Source organism: Sparus aurata, chromosome 20, assembly GCF_900880675.1.
Source record: "Sparus aurata chromosome 20, fSpaAur1.1, whole genome shotgun sequence".
Classification (NCBI taxonomy): domain Eukaryota; kingdom Metazoa; phylum Chordata; class Actinopteri; order Spariformes; family Sparidae; genus Sparus; species Sparus aurata.
Window position 1 is genome coordinate 17,361,450 of NC_044206.1, and position 23,204 is coordinate 17,384,653.

The 23,204-nt window shown below is 41.1% G+C and overlaps 1 protein-coding gene and 1 long non-coding RNA gene across 3 annotated transcripts in view; one reads left to right on the top strand and one right to left on the bottom strand.

Annotated features, from left to right (window-relative positions):
• The window catches only part of LOC115571143 (catechol O-methyltransferase domain-containing protein 1-like), an 81,295-nt gene extending 77,693 nt beyond the window's left edge, over nucleotides 1–3,602 (bottom strand). Inside the window, exons 1-2 of one of the 2 annotated variants that reach the window (XM_030400251.1) lie at nucleotides 3,482–3,602; nucleotides 3,016–3,139 (exon numbers count right to left, since the gene is read on the bottom strand). In XM_030400251.1, coding sequence (XP_030256111.1) covers nucleotides 3,016–3,031 — 16 coding nt within the window. In that variant the 5' untranslated portion in view covers nucleotides 3,032–3,139; nucleotides 3,482–3,602. Of the gene's footprint in view, nucleotides 1–3,015; nucleotides 3,140–3,232; nucleotides 3,301–3,481 lie in introns of those variants that run through there. The other variant, XM_030400252.1, reaches the window with a different exon arrangement.
• LOC115571145 (uncharacterized) overlaps nucleotides 3,023–23,204 on the top strand; it is a 62,343-nt gene continuing 42,161 nt past the window's right edge. The window contains exons 1-2 of the long non-coding RNA XR_003981882.1: nucleotides 3,023–3,245; nucleotides 4,311–4,389. This is a non-coding gene — a long non-coding RNA (uncharacterized LOC115571145). The remainder of the gene's footprint in view (nucleotides 3,246–4,310; nucleotides 4,390–23,204) is intronic.

A 23,204-nucleotide genomic window follows, 5' to 3' on the forward strand; every position in this document is an offset into this window, starting at 1 on the left:
GTAAGATGTGAACAGACAGTTTAAAAAGGTTCATTAAATAAGAGTAATTGTGAGACGTTCACTTTAAAAGAGGAAGAAATAGATAAGAAAAGGTTGCAGCTCGTAACCGCTGTTAAACTGTTCTGTAAGCAGTTGTTCTCAACTTTTTCTGGCCTGCCCGCCCCTTCAGTTGACTCCCCACACTAGACAATTTTCATCTTTAATAAAGATAAGAGGAAAAAGAGAAGGGGAAGCAGCAAATACGAAAGGATCCAAGTTGAGTTTATGTGAAATAAAACTCAGCCAGATAGCGTCAAAAAGATCTTGTCTGTTTAAAAGGAAGGCAAGATGGTGCATACTCTGCTGCAACAGCACAGACTGCACTACTATGCGTTGTTGTAGGTTACTGTGTGTTGTTGTATGTACTGTTTTTGTAAACTGGCTGTTGCATGTGTTGCCTGTCTGATGGCTATGGTGCTTTGGACAGGAATTTCCCCTCAGGATAATGAAGTCTAAGTCTAAGTCTCATACGTCTTAATAAGTCTACAGTGGCTCTTTGGTGCCGATATTGGACCGCCCTTCAGTTTGACAACCACCGCCTTAATTCATGGGTTCCATTTGAACTGGCAAGTCAGATTTAAACTTAAATTCCTAGTCGGACATTTCTTATTGAAATCATCACAATCTGATTCTGAGAGTTGGAAGAGCCTCACCAACCCTGACCTTAAGATACAAGAGCCACTGCCAGCATCAACAGTAAGTGAGAGCTGTAAAACATGCATACTGTTCATATGCAGTTACGTCTTATTTAGTCTAACTAAGTCTGTCAGCCTCAAAGTACTGTCCAACTTATGTCTGTAAAATTGTTGCTACGGTGTTTTGCACATGCAAAACGCCACAGAATGTGTTGTTATCAAGCACAACAAATGGTTACCAGGGGGCGTCGATTGATTTTTCATCTTGTTTAACTGTAATGCGGTCATCTTGTCATTCCTACATCCAACTTCTGAGGCAAAAGGAACAGCACAGCCATCCATCCTGACCTCCCACATATGACTTGTGGAAAAAATGTGGCCAGTAAACGTAACACAGGCAGCAATAACATTTCCTTCAAAGCATATTCAGAAAGTCAGGACTATATATAGTTAATCTGTAAGAGATTAGCAAAATTGGAGGTGTGTAAAGTGCAGGTGCAGTAATAAAAATGGTTTGTTTTGGAGTTATCTGGTAACGCTCTAGTCATCAAAAATGCTTACATTACAGTCATTTATTTGGTTAGAGGAATTAAGTAATTGCTGATTTATAGTCTGCAGACATCATGAGCTCCCTGCAGATGTTAAATATTTATAAAACATAAAACATTAGAGTTCCTGCCCACAGTCGTGTTGTACAGCTCACAGGGCCAAATCGCAGACTGGACCTAATTTATTGCGGCCTTGTGCTCTGGAGAAGCAGGAAGGAGTTGTATACGCAGGCTGACTGAAGGAAGAAAGACAATTAAAACTGATAGCACTCGTCCACATGAGTGTCAACAGCAGCCAGGATGGAAGCAATTTATTCATCCAATCATCTGAGTACATGAAGTGTGCCGGTGCTCCGCTGCGGCTGCAATGGGACGCTGGAAAATGTGATAGTTGTTTCCTCCCTATGAATCACTAGAGGCAGGATGCTTGCCGGACGCAAAGTGGATTGTTCAGTGTCCTGATAACAATTTAAATCCTGTTATGGATAATGCTGGGTAATGCCGTCCTGAAAATTGAACATGACACTCAAGCGATTTATTATCTTTGTGTTCTTAACCTTGGATATCGGATTGTTTGTCCAACCATATCCTTTAGAAGGTGAGCTCTTGATACAAGCATGCATTTTTCATTGCATGTAGATTGTGGCAACCCACAAAAACAGATAAAAGCAAGTGCGAAAGATGAAGAGAAGATGATGTATGTGTCTACGAGCCCGGAAAGGATGTCGAGGGTTACGCCTAATGATGCCGAAATGCTTTCAAATGTCACACAAAGCAGGAGATATGCTGTTATTGTAATTCTATTATATATATTTTATCACGCTTTGGTTTGGTATAGTCAAGTGATGATTTTCAACCTAGATTCCTTTAAGCTGTTATTTAGTTCTGTGTTTCTCTTAAATGAACTCAGTTTTAAGTTCTCATTTTAACCTATTATGCTTATCTAGTTTAGTTCCCCCTCTGAATAGTTATTTAGACCATGGGTGTCGCTGCCATAAGACAAGGGTCCCATCCACTTTTTAGAATTACTGCTTTCGTCTCTTCCACTTTTACTTTGATTCAAATGTGTCTATTCATTTGGTGCTGTTTTCAAACGTCGTGTCTTTGCCTCATTAGCTATCAAATCCGTTGATTGAATGGATTAAGGGTATAAAAACAGTATTGTATTTTTAGCCAAAAATGTACAGGTTATAATGAGCCTACACTTAACTGAATCAATTGACTTACTTTTAGCTTTTTAATATATTCAAAAATGTAATCTGGGGCACTTCCTCTACCAGATAAAGCAACAAACCCCCTGCACATAGGCACCACGATACATGCAACAACATCTTCTCTATGCAAAAATGTTGAATTAGTTAAAAATATCAGTTTAAATTGTCCCATCCACTTTTCAAAATGCTTCCTACACCCATGATTTTAACCAGGACTATATGTCAGAGTTTACAGTAACAAAACATTTTTTTTCTCATCAGGGATATTGGGATATTGTAGTGTTTCACTTTATTGCTTATTCTATGACATATGTGGATTCATATACTGTGTTTTGTGAACATGTTTGGTCCCCAGAAATAACACATGCTACACATTTAATTTTCATATTCACTGCATATGCATCCACAAGCCTATGTGCACCCATATTCCAAATATGTCTAATCAATTTAAAGTAGTGTACATTAAACAACAATAAAGAAACACAACTCGAATCCCTCACATCAATACATATGATCAATGAACTAATTTCCACGTCAGACTTGTGTAATCTTTTTTTTTTTCTTTTTCAAATGTCCTACCTGGATTCTGGCGCATGAATCAGTGTCCCTCAAGTGACGGCTGGTCTTCATGACTCAGATGTTTATTCAACGCTCCTATGAATTGACGTCCTCTTCTCCACTAAACACCAAACGATATCCACAACTAAAAAAAGAACAAAGGCATGTTTAAGAACAGTCCAACATGCAAACAAACACTTCAGTTACACATGCCACGTAGGTACTTGAGGAGAACTACCACCGAGATACAGGTTAGTTGCTTTCTGAAATGGCGAAGACGTTCAGCGTTGCTAACGTTTCTAACGAGGCTAACGGCTAAACTTGACCGTGCCTGATATGTAGCTTCACAGGGAAAACCACACATTTTACACAACAAGTAAACATGTTTGCGCTGGTTTTAGCTTAGCTGCTGGCTAAGTTGACTTCACGTTCAGTATAAAACAACAAGGGATAGCATAGTAACCAGGATAAAAAAGGTTTGACTCACCAGATCCTCCTGCAAGCTCAGACAAAACAGTATCCAGCAGTAGGTGAACACAAAATCCTCCAAAAAGTGAAAAAGTGTTTCCACTTGTCTGCAGCTACCATATCTCTCATTAGCTGTTGTTTACTCTCCATTTTCCCTCCGTCACCAGTACGCTGCGCTGTAGTTACACTGGCTTGGTAGCTGCTTATTTAAAGGAGCAATACACAAATTAAAAGAGCAGAAATCATCAGTGTAAGCTACTTTAATGACTAAAAATGTTATTTCTCTATACTTGATGTTACTTTACCAGTGGCGGTTCTAGACCAGTTTTAATAGGGGGGCCAGGTTGGGGCCGTCTTTTTTGTTAGGCGGCACATACAACCCGGAAAAAAGGATAAATCCCTCATTCAGACAAAGCAGTGTTTACAATTTCAGCAATTGTGATTGGGTAGTAAACTGCTGAGACACTTTATTTCTGCCTTTCCCTTCAGAACAAAATCATTGCAAGAAATCTGTCATTGTATTATTGATGCAGACTCCCTGTCAGGGGGGCCACAGGGGGGTCCAGACTCAGAGTTACGGGGGCACTGGCCCCTGCTGCCCCCCCCCCCCTAGAACCGCCCCTGTACTTTACACTTGCAAAATATGCTTGATGTTACTTTTGTTGAACCTTTCTTTGGTTCAAGGCTATATTAACCTTGGTTACGTCAACATTTCTACAATAGGACTCGTGGATAAGTTGTAAGTTTGTTGATAAAAAATATAGTTTTGATGAGACGTTGAGGCATTTTCAAGACGTGTAGCAACGAGCCCAGATGTTTCATTCTGATGGGTCTTTTTTTTCTCCCAGAAGTTCGTGGCAACAAAACTGGATGTCTTTGACGAGACATCAGGACGTTTTCCAGCCGTGTTCGTGGAGACAGAACCAGGTAAGCCCAAACATCTTTCCTTACTCCAACCAGATCACAAGCACAGTTTTGTCACAACATAAATGTTTCAACAAATCTGAGGTTTGCAGACTCGTACATTAACAACATATATTCTGGCGATTGGGTCGCATTTGTCATTGTATCATTGTCAGTTTAGATTTAGCCATATGGGTCGGACAGTTTTGCAGATGTGAAACAAATGTTGGGGTAGAAAAAAAAAATCAAGCAGCTATAAAATAAATCACTCAGCTCTTTCTGAGCTTTCTTGACTCATCAAAGCCTGTAATCAAGTTCAACGTGTTGTCTCGTTAAAGTCATGCCATTTGTGTGAGTTTGTGAATAAGCCGCAGCTCCCTATGACCCAGAGGCATGTGTGCTCAGGCCTCTCATACTGCAGCCTCTTTGTGTCCAGCTGCTTTTACAGGCCCAGCTGCTAATGCCCAAAAAAAATAAAATTCACAACAAACAGGCCTCCCTCCAGCCCCTCCTCGTTGTTGTTGAGAGTTTCCTCCCCCTCTGGTCCTGAGCTGACACCAGGGCCAGCCTTTGGTCTGATTTAAGACCCTGGCCTACTGATGACCCTGTTTGCTGCTCTCTCCCCTACCCCGCCTCTAGCTCTATCTCTGGCTCTAGTTTAGCCTGATTTAGGGAAATGCTAGCTCATTCTCTCCACCGCTCGTTAATCCAGCGAACAATGAAAGGAGCTGAGCACAGACACCGGTGTTTGTAAATCTTTAATGTGGAGCTTTTACTTTTCTGTCCTTTGTTTTACGAGCCCAGAGGTTTTTGCCATAAACTGATTTTTGAAATATATATTGTGTCCAATGCAGCCATACTCTGAGGGAACAGTTTATTGCTTCCAGTTTTCAGAGTTACGTTTGTAGATTATCTGTTTTCCTGTCACTGCCTGGGAATCACAGCAAACCCGACTTTCCTACTCTTGACTTTTGGCATCAGAGTGCGTGTTTGATGATTCATGTTCTCCAAATGAACGTCATTACTTTTAAGACAAACGACCGGCCCTTGACCTTGACACTCGGACTCCTGTTCTAGCTTTTGGACATAGATGTGTAGCCTCTAAATACATAAATATATTATTTATGTGTGCTTGAGCCGCTGCTATTGTTGTCTCAGCACATACAAAGGCCAGAGTTGTGGCCTTGGGCCAGGCGGCGGCACACTTTGTCACGGTTTTTCATTCTCATGCATAATTAAAAAACTTAAATTACATGCCATGTACAAAATTATAATGCTGCAGGAAACAGACTACACGAGAATTTATTTTCTTTTTTACGAGACGGACAGGAAATCAATTAATCCTGATGTATTATTTTATGCTGGACAGGCAGTAGGCTTCAGGAGAGAGAGGATGGAGATTGGCTACAGCTGTTCTCATTGGTGCAGCCATATTTTATAGCTGGCGTGTGTGACAGCTTCAGAGGAAAATGGCTGAAGGGTATCAGGCAGGTGACTCGACTGTAAAAAGAATAACACTGTGGGATACAAACTGTTTCCAGAGACTGATGTAAGATTTGTGGCGTTGAAGAGGCACTTTACAGCTGCTCCGCATGTGCTGTAGGTTTTGCCATTTTTTTTTTCCAACAACGGCTTTCTGTCACTGTTTATGATGAAGCTCTCTGTAGCTCATGTCATTTTCTGTTTGAGTGCCAGGAGTTGCTGTCATGCGGCTCCTTGTGCTCAGATCTTATTTCCAACTTCTTTTTCACAAGTTTACAGCAAGCCGTTGTTTATGTCTCTGTCGATAAAGTTTTAGGAGATTCTTATATACTTGTCACTTTAATTTCAGCAGTGGTGGAATGTAACCAAGTACCAAACTGATGTTAATGTGAGTATTTCCATTTCCTGCATCTTTATGTTTATACATCGCTTCACCTCAGAGGCAAATAACACTTTCACTCCACTACAGTCGTCCAACAGCTCCAGGTGCTAGTTACTTAAAAACATTCTAGTTTTTCTCTCCTGTCCTGTTAAAACATGTATCACCAAATTTTGCGATTTTGAACGTTTGTGATGAATTTAAGGATGAAGTGTTCCTGTATTGGTTGAGAACATTCTTAAGATAACTTCTTGCATTAGCTGAAAAATGCGTCATCAAAACAGGCTGATACAAAAATGTAGGCAGTCAGTATAATCCAGGCAGCAAACATGTTCCCATCAAACGCAACCAAACAAATTAGCCATAAATTCGTAGGGTTGGTCAAAAGCTTAAAGGATTTAGGCTACATGTGAAAATATAAATATGTAAATATATATAAGTATGATTGTTGGCTTAACTTTAAAGTGTTGTTTCAAGTTCTGGTGACTTGATGAGTCTTACATTAGAAAAACCAATGGAAACTTAGAATTTGTCAGCGATAACTCAGTTTTTGCTGAATTGTTACCCGGCCTGATCATGTATTAGTTGTAACAAACTTCTCTCTTTTTTTCCAATGAAGCAAAACTTTATATCCGTGCATGGATCAGTCTGCTATAAATAAATAATAAAAAAATCATCTGAGGTATCTGCATCCACTTCCGGGTTGTTCTTCGTGTTTGTGAGATTGAACGGCAGACTGCTGGATTTAAAAGCCAAATATCTGCCGTCAGATGGAGCAGCTCGTAATAAATGTGCCAGGTTACTGGTTCGCTGGTTGCACGGGCGCATATGATTGGTTTATCACCTTCACTTCTTGTTAATGGGCCGCTTTTATGAATGAAGGGAGACGCAACCGCTCAGGTCTTGTTTATAGCCAGATGAAGTGTGCGTTTACTCTACTTCCTATATCATTGGTGTCAAAATATTGAGCCATAAATTTCATTTTGCTGTAGAAGCGATTGGTCACAACTATGGAAAGACTTAACACATTTTCTCATCTTTGGTTGTAGTATCTATTTATGTAGCAGGAGCTATTGAATCGCGCCAATCCTTCACCGTCTCACAGTAGACTAAACAAATGACAGTATAATCTTTTTTTTTATCAGATTTATATTAAATGAAGACAGGTCATCACTTCTGAGATTGAAAACGAAAGCATTTGAAATGGCAAAATTTGATATTTACGAGCCCACCCACCCGGATTTGAATTCAAAATTACCTGTGCAGGATGACATGTGAGGTGACACGCACCAGATAACACAATGCAGAGTCCTGCAGAGGTCAGATAACACTTCCCCAGTGAAGCCATAATACTCACAGCCACAATATCAGCGACGGTGAACACACACACACACACGCACACACAAAAGGGAATTGTGAGCGATTCAGGGAACTGATGGCAGCCAGGTTTTTTTCTTCTTCTCCAGTTTAATTCATTGGATGAAACGTTGTGGCACGTGATGTGTCATATATCAAAGGCAGGGCATCAGTAATCTTTGCTCAAGGGCATGGATAACAGGCAGATAGACATGTGAATGAGATGGAGAGGGGGGTTGGTGAGCGACTCATCCCTTTCTGCCATCACCACAGAGGAGATATAGGAAGATTTATGGGACATCACAGACCACATACTCGCAGGCTGACCATCTTATATGTGAGCCGTCCCTCCCACAACCTCCCTCCATCTTGTTTAGTTTTTTAAACACAAAATCCTATCAACCAGTTGTCTCACACATCAGGTATTTAGAGTCATAATTGGGGTTTTTTTTTTGGCTTCTTAGTTAGCCATGTTGTTTCCATATCACACCTACGTCACCCGCATTGCTTTGTACTCCTTTTTCCAAACTCTAATCCAACTTTTTGAGAGCCGTGCTGCTCCTACCGCCCACCGATGACCGATTGGTGTTCACCAGGTTCCAGCTCAATGATTGACGCTGATAAAGCCGCATGACTAACTCTGTGTTTGGGCTGCCTGACACATATATCCGTCTCAGGCTGCGTGGTTGAAATAATCTTAGAGCAACCATCACATTTCTCCCGGGATCTACCAAACAAAGAGCTAGAACACAAGCATATCTAATGTTCAGGATATCTGTATTTGTTTTTACACATTAGCAACCCATTGAGGTTCGATAAACACAGATGGTTTGGAGTGAGTCCAGTTTTCCGTAAGTGCGGCACAAAGCACAATAGTCTTACGCATTATTTAATTACAGTCATCTGTAATGCTGTCACTCTGACTCCACCTTCGTTGCGTGACATGGCGCTGAAAAGGTCTTGCATGCAAAAGCTATTTGACAGAAATTAGGGGAAGTAACACGTATATGTCTTAATTGAGTGTGATCCCTGAAGTAGCGCTGTTATGGCCCATCTGATGGGATGTAATCTGATCTGCAGTGATTATAACTGTGAAGACAGATAATCACTGAGGTACACGGTGTCGTTTGATGAATTCCCTGCTTCTTCCTGGAAGAGAAGTCGTCACATCTGCCCAACAGGTCGTGGATGATTTCTGAGGATCACAGCTGGTGCCCTCCCCCGGGACACATTCATGTGCTATAATCAGTCATTACAAAAAGTCTTTATAAATTAAATGTTCAAAGTCCCATTGGGCGTATCAATGGCACTGTTCACGGAATAAATATCCTGGGGTGCTTTGAAATTAGGAATTAACATGTGCTGTTTTTGGTGAGACTACAAGAATGAACCGTTGTTGTTTTGAGCTGTAAAAAGGCTTTATTGCTGCAGTCAGAGCACCCAGCCAGCTCTCTCAAGAAAAACTATTGCTGACATTCTGCAGAGTATCCAAAAATGTCAGGGTAAGGGTGAGGGTTGGCGTTACAGTACAGGCCCAAGCCCTATAGCACAGCTTTTTTGTATTTTTTGTTGTGTTTAATATTGTATGTATCTATGTAGTATTGAGGAAGAAATCTTATCAGAAGAGAGCGATTACATTGACTGGTTTTGTGTTTTTATGCCTAAACAAACTAAATTGACAAATTAACCTTATACTGTTTTAATTGGTTTATATTTCCCCCTCTGAGAACAGCTTGTTTATACAGTTATGGAAAAAAACATGTATTTCTAAATTTGTATTATCACTTCATTAATATTGTAAATATTAAAATTCTGAGTTTGAATTTATTCTCCAAAATGGCAGTGCCCCTTTACTATCACATGATATCCTATTACTTTTTTGCTCTTGTGTTTCTCTGCTCACACTCTCCATCAGATTCAGTCAATCATGCTGTACTTTGGATGTTCTCTGTAGCAAAGAGACGCCATCTTCCACATAACTCTGCTAATTGACCTGGGTGACCGTTGAGAACTGGGTGAATTATAACCTCTTCAGCGAGTGCTCACTTGTTACATAGCAGTGTGAGGAATCTTAGGTAACTCTTTCTTAGAAGACCACATCATAAAGTGCTCTGGGGACATTCATAATGTATATATCATAATGATTCATGACTATACTCATAAATGCATATAAAGCTTTCGGATGCACTGTATCAACAGTCATAAAACATAATAGATGCGACTTTCTTATGGATGCTCTTGACTAGTTGAAAACTCAAAGTTGACTGATGGGGCTGGTGATACATTTTGACTTCTTACACACCTCAACAATCAACCATAGTAAGAATTCATTGTCTGCTATAATTTTCCTTGCAGTGTCATTGGTTATCATTGTATTTGTAAGCTAAAGTGTACATATTGATGCATCTATAACTAGAATTGTATTCAGTAGAGCACATACCTCCACCAAGGCCCAACAATCCCAATGGCGTTTTTGTTTTCTGTATAGTGGCTGAAAAAAGACTACCCTCAATAAAAAAACAACAACTGTTAAATCTAATAGATCCCGATTTCAAAAGGATCTGCATCAAGTTTATTTCATAAAGATTCATGCTTTATTCCCTGAGAAATGAGAAACAATCACAGAAAGTGAGAAGAAATTCCCCTTTGATCTTTCCCTTTGTGTGAATCCACACTACTCCACACCAAAAGTTAATGGGCTCCACAATCCAACTTTTATGGAAATACGTTCAGTAGCTTTTGTGTAATCCTACTGACCAACCAACCAACCAACCAACCAACCAACCAACCAACCAACCAACCACAACCAGCCAGCCAAAACATGTTTGGATCTGTGTTAATGAGTGTAGTAAAAAAAAAAGAAAGACAAATTATGCCCCTATAACACTCTAGTTGTGGTCTTCATAGATAGGTCTATTGAAACTTGTACAAATTCAGAAATATGCACCATTTCTACAGTTAGTTGTGCCGTTGCATTTAATCGTTGAATCTGTTGTGCATGAGCATGTTCAGTCTTGGGTTACTTCTGTGTGATATAGATTGCACTCAAGGAGCAGAAACAGGACAAACCTGAGCCTCAGTGTGTGTCAGGTTTCTTGCCAGGAACTATTGAACTTTTCTTTGACAGGTCATTCAGACTGTGACAGAAGCGAAAGGACAGTGGGATCAACTTAAAAGCCAGGAAACAAAGCGAGTCTGTCGACTCCACTCTGCATCTGATCCACCACAGATGCACTGGTTGGTGTTCACGTACCTGTCAGGAGCTGTGAGTGCGAGGAGGAAGCGGCTGTGTTCGTCGGGTGATATCCTTCCTCTCGGCAGCGGCGAGGAGAACGCCCTGCTCACACAAAGGGTAGCCTCACTCCTTCGCACTGTTTATTTTTAGTCATAACATCCACTACAATTGAAAGTATGGGTCAAGGTGAGGCTAGGACACTTGTGAGGGGAGGGTGCCAGAGGAACAACAAACAGATGTTCTTTGATGATAATTGCAGAGAAGGGAAAAGGAGTGTGGAGGGCAGCCTCGCAAAGCACTCACTTGTTGAGGCTGTCCCCCCTGCCTCCTGCCCCCTCTGAAGCCCTGTGGTGGTATGTTGTTTAGCCCCAGGAGTCAGAGTGGGCCTGCTGGTGCCATTACCCTTACTCGCCAGAGGTGACATCTGCTCACAGTAGCAGCCACAAATTTGAATGCCAATATCCTCGCCTTGAACCGACCTGGAAAAAAAAAAAGTTTGTGTCAGTGAGTGACAATCTTTCTCAACATGAAAGGTTAGGGAGCCACAGCCCTTAATCAAGTGTGGCTGTCAGCAGGTGCCCTTTAAAATGGAGCTGTAAAGACAGGCTGCCACTGTTACAGCCGATGAGCGCTAGCACTGAATGATTGATTTGTGTAAATCATTTTCTTTTTCGCTCTCTCGCTCTCTTTTACGAGCATCAGCAGCGCTAGAGGATGGTGAGCATACCATCACGGGATTAAGTATAGCTTCTCCTGGCTGTCCTGGTGATTAATGAGCTGCCACAGCATTCCCAACTGTCACTAAGAGGAGCATGGGTTCAAACCATGTCTAGACTGATGATACAAAAGATAAAAATCACTTGTGTCATCGTGTCATTAATGTCCTGTAGTTCTGATGTTGATTTAGCAAGTTGCCAGTCACCCTCAGGGGATTGTGACACTCTGGTTATTAGGATCTCACAATTGCTTCATTTCTGCAAACTATTCAGGGCAGATTTAATTTTAGAATTATTGATCTACAGTAGTTTTAGCGTTTGGGTCAGCAATTTTTAGAATGGTGTTTAATTTAGAATATCAGCTCGGTTTAACATTAGCTTTAGCATTGTTTTTTAGCGTCATGCGGCACAGTGGTTAGGGTTGTTGCCCCACAACAAAAAGACCTGGCTGGGGCAGGGCCTTTCTGTGCAGAGTTTGCATGTTCTCCCCGTGTCAGTGTGGGTTCTCTCTTGGGTTCTACGGCTTCCTCCCACAATCCAAAGACATGCAAAAAAGTTAGGTTAATCAATTACTCTAAATTGTCCGTAGGTGAATGTGAGTGTGAATGGTTGTTTGTCCCTATATGTCAGCTCTGTGATGAACTGGTGTCCTATCCAGGGTGTACCCCACCACTGCCCAGTGTCAGCTGGGGTCGGCTCCAGCTCCCTCGTGACCCTGAAAAGGATAAGCGTTTTCAGATAATGGATGGATGGATGGATGGATTGTTTTTTTAACTGCTTGCCCTCTTCAAGTGCTCAAGATGTTTCCAACCACTTCTTACCCTGCCCCTGCTACCTTAGCACTTACCGCACAGTCAGGGAAGAATCAAAATTTACTACAGTAGCATTGGTGTTTTTAAGGAATGCAGTTTTCTTCTTGTTGGCTTCCATGTTGTTTACACATTCCACCTTCAAAGCTCATTGACACCAGTAGCGTGTGAATGCAGGGTTAATCCTAAATCCAGCCCAGTCTGCTGTTTGCAGCTAAGAGAAATAATAGGCTATTTCCTGAGGAAGGCCGTCCCTTCCACTCTGTATCTTAAACTAGCTGGACTTTAGGAAGTCAAGCTATTTTTCAGACCAGTTTACTCTAATTGAAATTTGAAGTGAACTTTGTCGGATCAATGTGCCTCATCTAATACTCAGAGTCACCATCTCCTTTTCTTAAACCTTCCAGCAAAGTGATTTGCGGTGTATGGACGCTATCTCGCTCCTGCTTTTTAATTAGTACTTTTTTTTATCTCGGATATTGACAGAAATGTCTGTTTCCCCTCACAACCAGCTGTCAGTCTTGTTCTCCAGATCCTCCAGAGATTCTTTATGTCTTGTTTTAGAGATCGTCCCTTGTAATGTCTTCTGACCTTTTGCATCGAACTAGAAAGCTGGGCGGCGAGCTGCGAGGAGAGCGAAAAGGAGGGGAAATTGAGCCGCTCTACATCTATCTCTCCCGGAGGAGTGTCGTGTTTCTCTTTCCACCGTTTATTTGAAAGCTATCATTTCCTGGGATTCATCGCTGAAAAATGGCATCGATTCTCCGGATGATAGATGCTAAGTGTCCTTCTATCGACATGCCTATTGACAGGCCTGTGTAAATTCTGCATCTTATAACCCCCACAGATAAATGATACACCTTGCGAGCAGCGAGGATGTAGCTCAGTCGATGGTGGCGTCGGAGCATCTCCTACATTAGCGGGTGTCACTTCTGACCAGTGTGATTCATTTTGTCAGGAAACACCTTATCAGTCACTGTGCTGAATAATTAAACACAATAAGACTGACGGGAGAAAAGGTCCCTCTGCAAAACACGCGGGCTAAGAAACAACAAGGAGGATTTTATTCAGCTCTGTTCTGCAGCTACTGTAGGAAGGTCAAATCTTAATCTAAAGATGTTTTTGAATCTAATATGCCTGTCTGGAAAAGTTTGCTGTAGCATTAAAATGACTTATGTAAAGCCTTAAACCTACTGCATGTGCTGTGAACCAACTCATTTCTTTACTGCATTGTTTACAGGGGCTATTTTTCTCTGACTCTGTAAGGTTTATTGCATCTTAATCTTACCCTTTTGTAGCGCTGCCTGCAAGGACGTTAAATAATGTCCCACTGCCAACCGTTTTCTCCATCTCAATTTGTTTTATAGTAATACACAATTTAACCTTCAGAATAGCATTTGCAGGTTCATAACACTTGGAGCAGGTGTAATTTTTCTAACAAACAGAGCTGCAATGTGACCCTATTTATCTCTGTTTCTTATAATGCATTGTATTAATCTGAGGGCCATTCATGACCCATTATTCCAGCAGGACAATAATTCACTCTTATTGTTCAGTTTCGCTACTGAAGAAGCTCTATCTAGTCCAGTTGTGGTTTATTGTTCCGCCGTGTGGCTGTTGCGTGGGATCTGTGGGGGTTTACCTTTGTAGCTTTTTGCTCAATAATCCATGAACCATCATATGTTATGGAGAGTGAAATGGGCTCTTGTGGTTCAGCCCCTTGAAAATGTGAATTTCATGGCTTGATTGATCGCGGTGATATGTGTTGGAGATTTTTCTGGTGCCTTTATGTGCCATTACTCTGTTCGTTGATATCAAAAAGAAAACATACCACATTCCACAGCACGGACTACATACTGGAAGCTATATTGGCAGACTTCCAGAATCCTCTCATCAAACACTGCTGCAGAAACGGGAGTGCCGTCACCATGTTTCTTATTGTCACACTTGTCCGACCTAGCAAAAGTAACTAAGGGGAGCAGGATATGGTATTGGTCGCATGTTTTAAAAGGAATCTACTCAATTTTAGCTTTACCAGTGCGACAATTGAAATTGTTATGTCAAACTTTTTTGGGTGCATGTGCAACCAAAATAGTTGCAACCTGGTCCTGTACATAGAAAGGTATTTATTTTACACCAATTTTAGTGAGTATATTGGTGCTTACTACCAATTGCCAGTAGGAGTTTTCTTTCTTTCTGGTGTGTAATGTTCGACATCACAAACGGGACAGGAAATGGGATAAACGAAAGCTGCAAATCATGTCATCAGACTGCATAGAGATGTAAAAACATGTTTTTTGTCTTTGAATTTGGAACCACACCCATAGTTTTTTTCCAGAGCCGATGATGACGTAATGATGTTCAAGCACTGCTTGAAAGGAGAGGCATGGAAAAGTATTTATGCTCCAATGTCCTTAACGTCAACATGGCAGAATCCCAGCCCTGGAAAAAGGACAAAAAGTGTGTCCACCTGGGCACCATGTGGAAGGTGTAATAATTGCAAATCTACCAACAGCGTGTGCAAGAAGTTAAACCATCTGTGATCCCTTAATAAAAGATCAAACTAAAGTCCAGTAAGATAATTTTCAAGAAAAAGTGAGGACCTTTACATTAACACTGCAGCTTAAAGCAGAGCTGTGTGGTTACTGCAAGTTGAACCTCCCTGCCAACGTTTCTTCCCCTTGTTCCGAAGATAAATTAGCAGCTTCTAAATAATGCAGTGAACCCTAATTCTCTTTGATTAGTAGTGAGTTAGATGATGGCGACCCATTGAAATTGGTCATCAGCATAAATAACGAGCGAATGAACTGATAAAATGCAAAGTCCTCGGCCATCATAAATCAAATGGAATCCACTGGCCGTGGAAGCGGGTGGAATTAGAAGTCCATGCTCCTATTAATTATGTTGCCTTGTGAAGGCGACAGCGTGATAAATCAGCGCTGAAAGGCCCTTCACTGGCTGAGCCTGAGGAGTTAGACTGCCTGCAAATTGCTTTGTGTATGCTCCTAATTGTTTCTTAAATAACCCTCCTTTTTGAGGCAGGTTGGAAAGGTACTCTACCAAGAAGGGTCAAGGAAGTCAGAGCCGCTGCCTCTTTCAGACAGAATTAAAGAAAATCATCTCTTTCTACCGCTCTGAATTTGTCTTAGCTACTCTACAGTATATATGTTAAACATAAAATCAACAGCTGATCAGTCCAAATATCCAACATGAGTAATACTTCATTGAAATTATTAAAGGAACAATATGTAAGAATTGCCCACCTTTAACATTCATCTTCAGAACAAAGACGGGGCAGCACATCACCAGACTAACCGCTAACTAGTCATTAAACCATGAAGCTATTGGCTGACTTCCAAACGTCGGGGTAATATTGTTGTCTTTACTATCGTGTAAGGGTTTGGTAGGGGTGGGATGCAGGATAAAAGCACTTCCACATTGGCTAAACTTTTCAGACCCAGACACTCGGTCCATTTTTTACAGTCAAGGCTTTTCTTTTGTTTTTTTTGCCAACACAGTTTTATAACTGCTTTTATTTGACTCCCATTCTTTATTAGTGTCCCTCTTGTATAATATTTCCCTGCAACAGCGTTTTTGTCGGCCAAATAACATTAAATGGATTAAATTAAATTACTTCAACTTTCGAGGCATGTAATAACGATCAGACCTCTGAGGAGCATGTAATTAATGTGAATACTGAGGCAGTCATGAGCTATTGCTCATTAAAATACAACCAAATATAAAACTGTGAATTTAGCCCAGGAACTTAATTTGTATTTGTTGAGCAGTGGGCATCGTCTTGCATGAAATGTAGAGTTTCCAGAGTATTTAGCAGGAACATTCAGTTAGGTTTAATTGTGTTTGCTGCCTGAAATGCCAGCGGTCATGCAATGTCAGTGTATGGCTTTGTGTCTGTGTCTGCTGTCAGTGTGTGTGATGAAGGGCCTCAGTGCTTTGAGTGCTTTGATCCGCTGACAGCTCTGCAGAGGAAGGTGTGTGTGTGTGTGTGTGTGTGTGTGTGTGTGTTTGTGTAGCGGGACAGCTACCGAATGTTGTCATAATCGACTGTTTTCTTCGATTAACCAGCCATCCTGTAAAATGTTAGGAAATGATGATGAATGCCCGTCACAAGTTCCCAAAGACCAAGGTGACACTTTTTCTGATTATCACTGGGAGAGTGATGAATACAGTAACATTTTAGAAAACTGCAAGTCAGCTGTTAAACTTCCATTTAATCATCAAAACTCATTTTTACAAAATACATTGTTGTGTTTGAATCTGTGAATGTAGCACAAAGGTCTCAAACCTAATTTGTTTTTTTAAACCGTTTGTATTGTAAAAATTGACTATACATTTTCAGCACTGTCAACAAAACCACAAACCAAATGTTTAAGCTTATTGTGAGGAATTAGATCAGTTCTACTAACTTAAAAAAATGAAGGAACTTGTTGATAGCAATATATATCCTGAGGGGGCAGAAGACTTAGGATCTTTTAGGTCAGATATTTTTGAAGTGATTGGTAAGACTGGCAAGTATTCTTTCATTTTGGCATTTTCAGGTGGAAAAATTGGAGGGATTTAAGAAATACAAGATCCCATGAGTGTTGCAGGACATTGCTTGAATTTGTGCTACTTTCTTTGATTGCAAGATAACAAATTACTGGGTATATTCACGTAAACAGTTTGACTATTCTGGCTGAACAAGAAATAAAACAACAAAAATGGAATTCTTACACTTAGCAATAATTAAAGGGGCTGTAACTAAGTGGTATTTTCATTAATTAATCTGTAATCAGTATAGTTTCCTACCGCTCAAGGTTATGTAGTCAAGCTGATTAGTCCAAAACCCCAATTTATTAAATTGTCTATCATATATAGCAGAAAAGGAGCAAATTCTAACAATTTCTTTGTCGTTTTTACTGGATAAATAACTGGAAAGGACAGATTGATTCTTAATATCGTTGATTAATTTTCTGTCTGCGTGTTCATAGGTGCCCTTCTGTTGACATTCAGCCCCTGGTAGATGTTTGAGTTTAAATAATGCTCCTGTGCGGTCGGAGGAATAATGGTGTGGACTTTCATGACATTGCGTCAGTGCCAAGGTGACTGACTGGAGGACTGATTGCTCCCTCTCCCTCTCTCTCTGCCGCTCTCTGTCCGTTCCCCCTTCTCACCCTGTCAATAAGCATCCTCTTGTCTGATGGAGTCACATCAGGGCACTGCAGCTGACACCATGGTGTCTTTATTTCCTGCAGCAATCCTTTTACAACACACATCAGTGGTGATTAATACACTGACAGCAGCCAGGAGGTTAACCCCCTGCTGCCGAGCCAGCCACTGTTACTGACAAACACACACTACTCACCTTACATACATAACCACACCATACTGCACCTTCCTCTTTAATATATCCTGTGTATAATCAAAGAAGAGAGATAACAGTGCAGAACTCCAGTCCCCCAACACTGTACACTTTAGATTTGATTGATGGCACTAGATAATACTTGGTATTCCAAAACTGTCTTTTACATTAAACCAAATGGTTGCTCCCACTTGCAGCTGTCTGCAGGGTTATTAAATCGCAGGTCTTCAGATTTAAATTTATGGCATCCATTACTCAAGAATTTACATGTCCAGGTGTTGCATCTGTTTGGCTTCAGGTAGGGGTCACTTTGATTTATTAATATCCACTGTTTCGTCTGCTCGACAATCACTGACATATTGTCACTTAGGGCAGCGTGTCTCTCTGTCTTTAACAGCTGTGACAACCTGCGTGTTATTAGCTCCCCGGCTGATTATGCAGACGTGCAGACCGAACATGTCAGCTTCTGTAGGGCGAGATTACACACAGTACTTAATGCCTATAATAGCCAATAAACAGCAATCATAGACTCCAGGCTCGAGTGTGGATTTTCTCATTACATCTTATCAACACCTGCTTAATTGTTGAACATCACAGAAGTCTCATGATAGAGGAGATAAGTTGCCCGTCTTCAGGAGTGATCGAACCATCTGGGTCATCCAGAGCCATATGTTCACACTTTGTTATTGTTGCACAGTTTGTTTTTGGTAAGATGGAGCCCATACGGTGTGTAGCTTCACAGCTTTTGGTATGCAGGTTGTTGGTGGGTGAAGGAGCATCTGTATTAGTGCTGGAACAATTAGTGGATTAATGGATCAGCAGAACATTTGCCAAACACATTTTTGAGCCTTTTGAGTCGTGTCAAACACTGGCTGGTTCATGCTCTTTTTTGTTTCATATGAAAATGCTTGTGATAGCGTTGGATGTCAAATTACTGGTGTCCTCCTAAGCTGACCTGTAATGTAAGCTAACTCCATGAGAAGATGGAACTTTCTTTTACGTGATTATATGGTTAGTGGGAGTAGTTTGGCAGAAAGAAAATAGTTCCTACATGAAACTGCCAGCCCTGTGTTAGCAGTTTCATGCAGGGATTGTATACGACTAGATACGTCCAAGGTTGACATTTGTACCAAATGTGGAAGAGATGGTGGTGGTGTGCTTACAAGCCGACAGGGCTGCTCAATGGACACCTGCAGATATTTCCAGCCAGTTTTGTGGCGTCAAAATGGATTGTTTTTTAGGAGATCTGTGAACATTTCCGGCTATTTTTTGCTGAAAGTTGGACTATCTCCATCTCTGATCATTGCGACCTAAACAGGTATTTTAAGCCAAGCCATCACCCTAACCAAGTGGTTTCTGCATGTAAACCTAACCAGAACACAAGCTCAGTTGTGACTAGAGAAAAATACAAAACAAAAGTCAACTCAAACAAATGCAAAGTTGCAACATAAAGGACATCTCGGTTGTAACTTATCTGAGGTTTTGCAGAAACTTAGCTCACTAACATTTTTTTTGGTGATGGAGTTGATCTTGTGGGAGTCATGATTTCTGAGAAGAGACATTGCTGTTGAGTTTTTCAAAAGTAACCTTTTTGGCACTTTGAGCATGACTAGTTCCATTATAATTAAGAAAAAGCAGACTCTAAACTCTAAGGTCGATATTTCTAAAACTCAGCAACTCATACTAAAACAATGTAGATGAATAAATACAACTACAGGTGAGAGGAAAAATATGTGTTTTTGATTTCGGGGTGAACTATCCCTTTAATACCTTTTGTTTTGGACACTGCTTTGACGTCACCTTGAGCTCTGGGAACTTCTAGCTGGCACTTATATATATTTTTTTATTATTAAATAAACAATGAATCTATTATTAAAAATCTATACTTTTCTATACTAAAAAAGTCATCACATCTTCATAGTAATATTGGATTGTACTAAACCTTTTGGGAGTATCTTCATAAACAGACATTACAGCTGGATTTTAAATGTCACATGTTCAAAATTCAATCTTTCATGTCCGTTCGGCACCTGCTATTTGCATGACACCATCAGCAAAAAAACCTGACTGCTCTTAGCAGCAGACAATCAAGACATAAGCAGGGGACTACAACCTGGTTTGGCACCGAACATCACTGTACGCTCCGCTCACAGTGCGTGTCAGCAGGACGGACCACTGAGGGCCATAGGTGGCCCAGTTGTTAAGACTTAGCAAATGTCACGGGCGGAGGGAGAGAGCGTCCCCTCGAGTCCCCCAGATGCTGCTCCCACCTCTCATCATTAACTCTCACACTGAGATAGTAATTAGGGCTCCTCGCGGCATAAGACAGATTCTGCATCAGACCAAATTTTCTAAGCTGTCATTCTAATTATATAGGCCAGGGCAAGATGGATCAGCTTGGTCGTGAGTTAGTGTTGATGTCAGTTAGTTAATCATGGTGACTCGGCCCTGAGTCACAAGGCTCTCTGCTGTGTCCAAAACACGAAATCTTTGACATTTTTATTCCAACTCCGTCGCTGTCTGAGTGTTGTTGAATGTAGTTTTATCTCATGGCTCGTAGACTATAGCACAAAGAATATCCCAGTGTCACGGTACAGTGTCATGACTCATGGTAAGAGTTAAAGCTGCTCATTTAAGTCTGACTTTAGCCCCCGCTCCTCCAGCAACTGGCAAATTATAACCTTTTCTCACAGTGCGAGTGAGGACATGTTAATTGGATTTGACAAGGGCATATTATGCACAACAAATATGCATAATTTGGCAAAAATGGAACAGAAAATTGGAAATAAAGAACAGAACAAAGTAGATTTACATGGTCGGGTAGTCTGAATGTCTGGTATCATATTCTCTCCTGCCGCCTCCATAAAAAGGCACAGAACTGTAACAATGGGTATCAGTGGAAAGTGCTTTAAAGTTAAAGCTGATGGATGGCTTGTCAAAAAAAATAATTGCACTGGTGGGAAAGTGGGTCTGCGTGCTTAGAGGGGGGAGAGCAGGATCTACAGAGAGGATGATGGGAAGTGACAGTGGTCTGTCAAGACGCAGTGGCTGCCCAGAGTAGTGTGAAGCCCCAGCTAGAAGGTGGCAGAACAGAGCAGGCTGTCAGAGCAGGAAAGTGCCTTTAATACATTGAAATGAAAAGGAATCCGCCTGTCAGACCTGTTCAGCCAGTCGAGGGAGGAAGAAGGAATATGGCGGAATAGGTGTAGACGTAGTAGAGCTGGGAGAAGCCCGCGTGCCACTGGCCTGGCTACAGGTACAAATCATGCAGTCGAATGAGATGGGTCGTCAGCCGCTCGTGGCTACTACCAGTTACAACTGGTTCCTTTTGCTGTGACAATTCATTAATCAGTTTGACAGATCTGGCCTTATTACATGAAATATTTGACACTTGAGCAATTGGATTGTCAACTGCCTCCTATTATACATGCAATTCAAATTCTGGCTCTCTTGTTGTAATTCAGAGAAGCCTGTTATCTTTAAGAAGTCATGCACCGACCTTGGGAGGCAAGCATTACTGCTTTATGCTTTAAAATATGCTGTATTACCCCTTTCACACTGGATAAAAACCCACTCATACCCACTAACGTCTGGTTTCTGTCTTCCATGGGAAAGGATGAAGCATTAGCATTAATTCCTGGGTCAAATGACTCTGCAGCAGTCACAGGTATTCATCAGTTCCAGCTCTGATCAGATGTGATGGAAACATGACACAAGGGTGGACATGGTTATTTTTGCCAATTTTCTGGTGCAGATGTTGGCATGTAAATACTTTCCTCGCAAGCGGTTACCAACGTAACACTGCCACTGGCCTCAATGTTGATTTGTACTGTTTCCTTTTTTCCAGCACATTTGTGAGTCAAAATGGGATGATACAAGATTTTCATTTGCAAAAAGAAAAAACATTGAGAACAAGTTTGAATTGAATTTCTCAATTTCTCAATTATAAACCACCCATAACTGCTTAACCATAATTTCAGTTTACCAAATCTAGGACCTGCACCATTTCACTCACTCATCGGTTCACCAGCCACCTAAAAAGCAACTTTTTTTCATTAGTGATATGAGTGAAGATGTCGAAAAATGCCCCTTTTTGCAATGTTAAAGAAGGTGAGAAAACATTCTTGGATATGACACCAAAAGGTTGATGGGGTGCCTTCTGGGCAGAGACCATCTTACCAACCAAAAAATCAACCAAAAAAAATAAATTAGACGTGTGAGGATACTACGGATTCCAAACTAAATATGTGTGTCCTACCTGTGATACATTATTGGGATAATATTGTCAATCACAATTATTTTAAAGAGGACAATCATGACATGAAATTTTCATACCATCCCCTGCCTATTTGTAATATTGAATGGGACACATCGGAATAAAAACAGAAAGAAATAACTTGTCTTTTGGCAGTGGAAAAGGAGTCATTCACCAGTTTTTAGCAAGTTAACCAGCGTTTAAATGTCATTTTGGTATTCATGTGGTATTAGTGAATATACATGAAAGCCCCAAGACATATACGACACGGAGCTCATTCTTCTGCTTGGTCGTCGCCCATGCATGATATAAAAGTGTCAGGCTTTGATTGGAGGAATGATGTATAGACTGACCTAACAAAGGATCAAGTGCCCAGTAAGACAGACAGCTAATAGATAGAGAAGCAAGAGGAGCCTCATTTAGAGAGGAAGGGCTGTTTGCGCTGCCAATATGACAAAGGGGAAGTCGACAACCATTGATCCATGCTCACGGATGACAGCTTAAAAATTCAGCAATAATCATGACAAATGAGGAGAGGCACCACAGCCAGAAAATTATCAATAATCGGCGGCTGAGAAGAAATGCCAAGGTCAGAGAGAAAAGGCTACTGAAGTTCTGTCTGTGTGTGGATGCTGCCAGGTGATATATCGGTAAAGATAGGAGGAGCAGCCTCTAAAGCGAGGTAGAAGTTATTAATTAAGTTTTGGATCCCACTGGGAAGCGAATGTCCCTCAGTATGGATTCCTCGCTGGAGCCCACTGAATGCCAAGGGCAAAGAGACCATTATGTAACAGGCAGTTTCTGGTGGCTTTGATCCCTCACAGGGGAGCTGCTGGATGGATTTGCTGTATCAATAACTCAATCCCTTTTCAAAGGAAACCTGAAGAGGGCTGTGGCATTAGTGGCATCGCGTTTCATGACAGGTCACTGCTGATGTGGGCTCAAGCAGGAGGGATTTACCTATTCATTCATCCAAACTCTTATGAGTGGCCTGTCCAGGTCAGGGTCACAGTGACGTGTAATTCTTTCATTTAACAACTTTCTCCAGCTACAAAAGGACAGGAACCTCGAGGCCAAGTAGGAGATGTAGCACTTCTTAACTTGCAAAGAGAAAAGGCATCCATACAGACTTGCTTTCCAACTCTAATCGTGAATGAGCAAGAAGTTTTTCTCTAGAACTGAACCCCTCACGTCATCTTGTGAAGCTGGCGCTTGTCATGATCAATGTCTTAGAAAGAGCTAAGG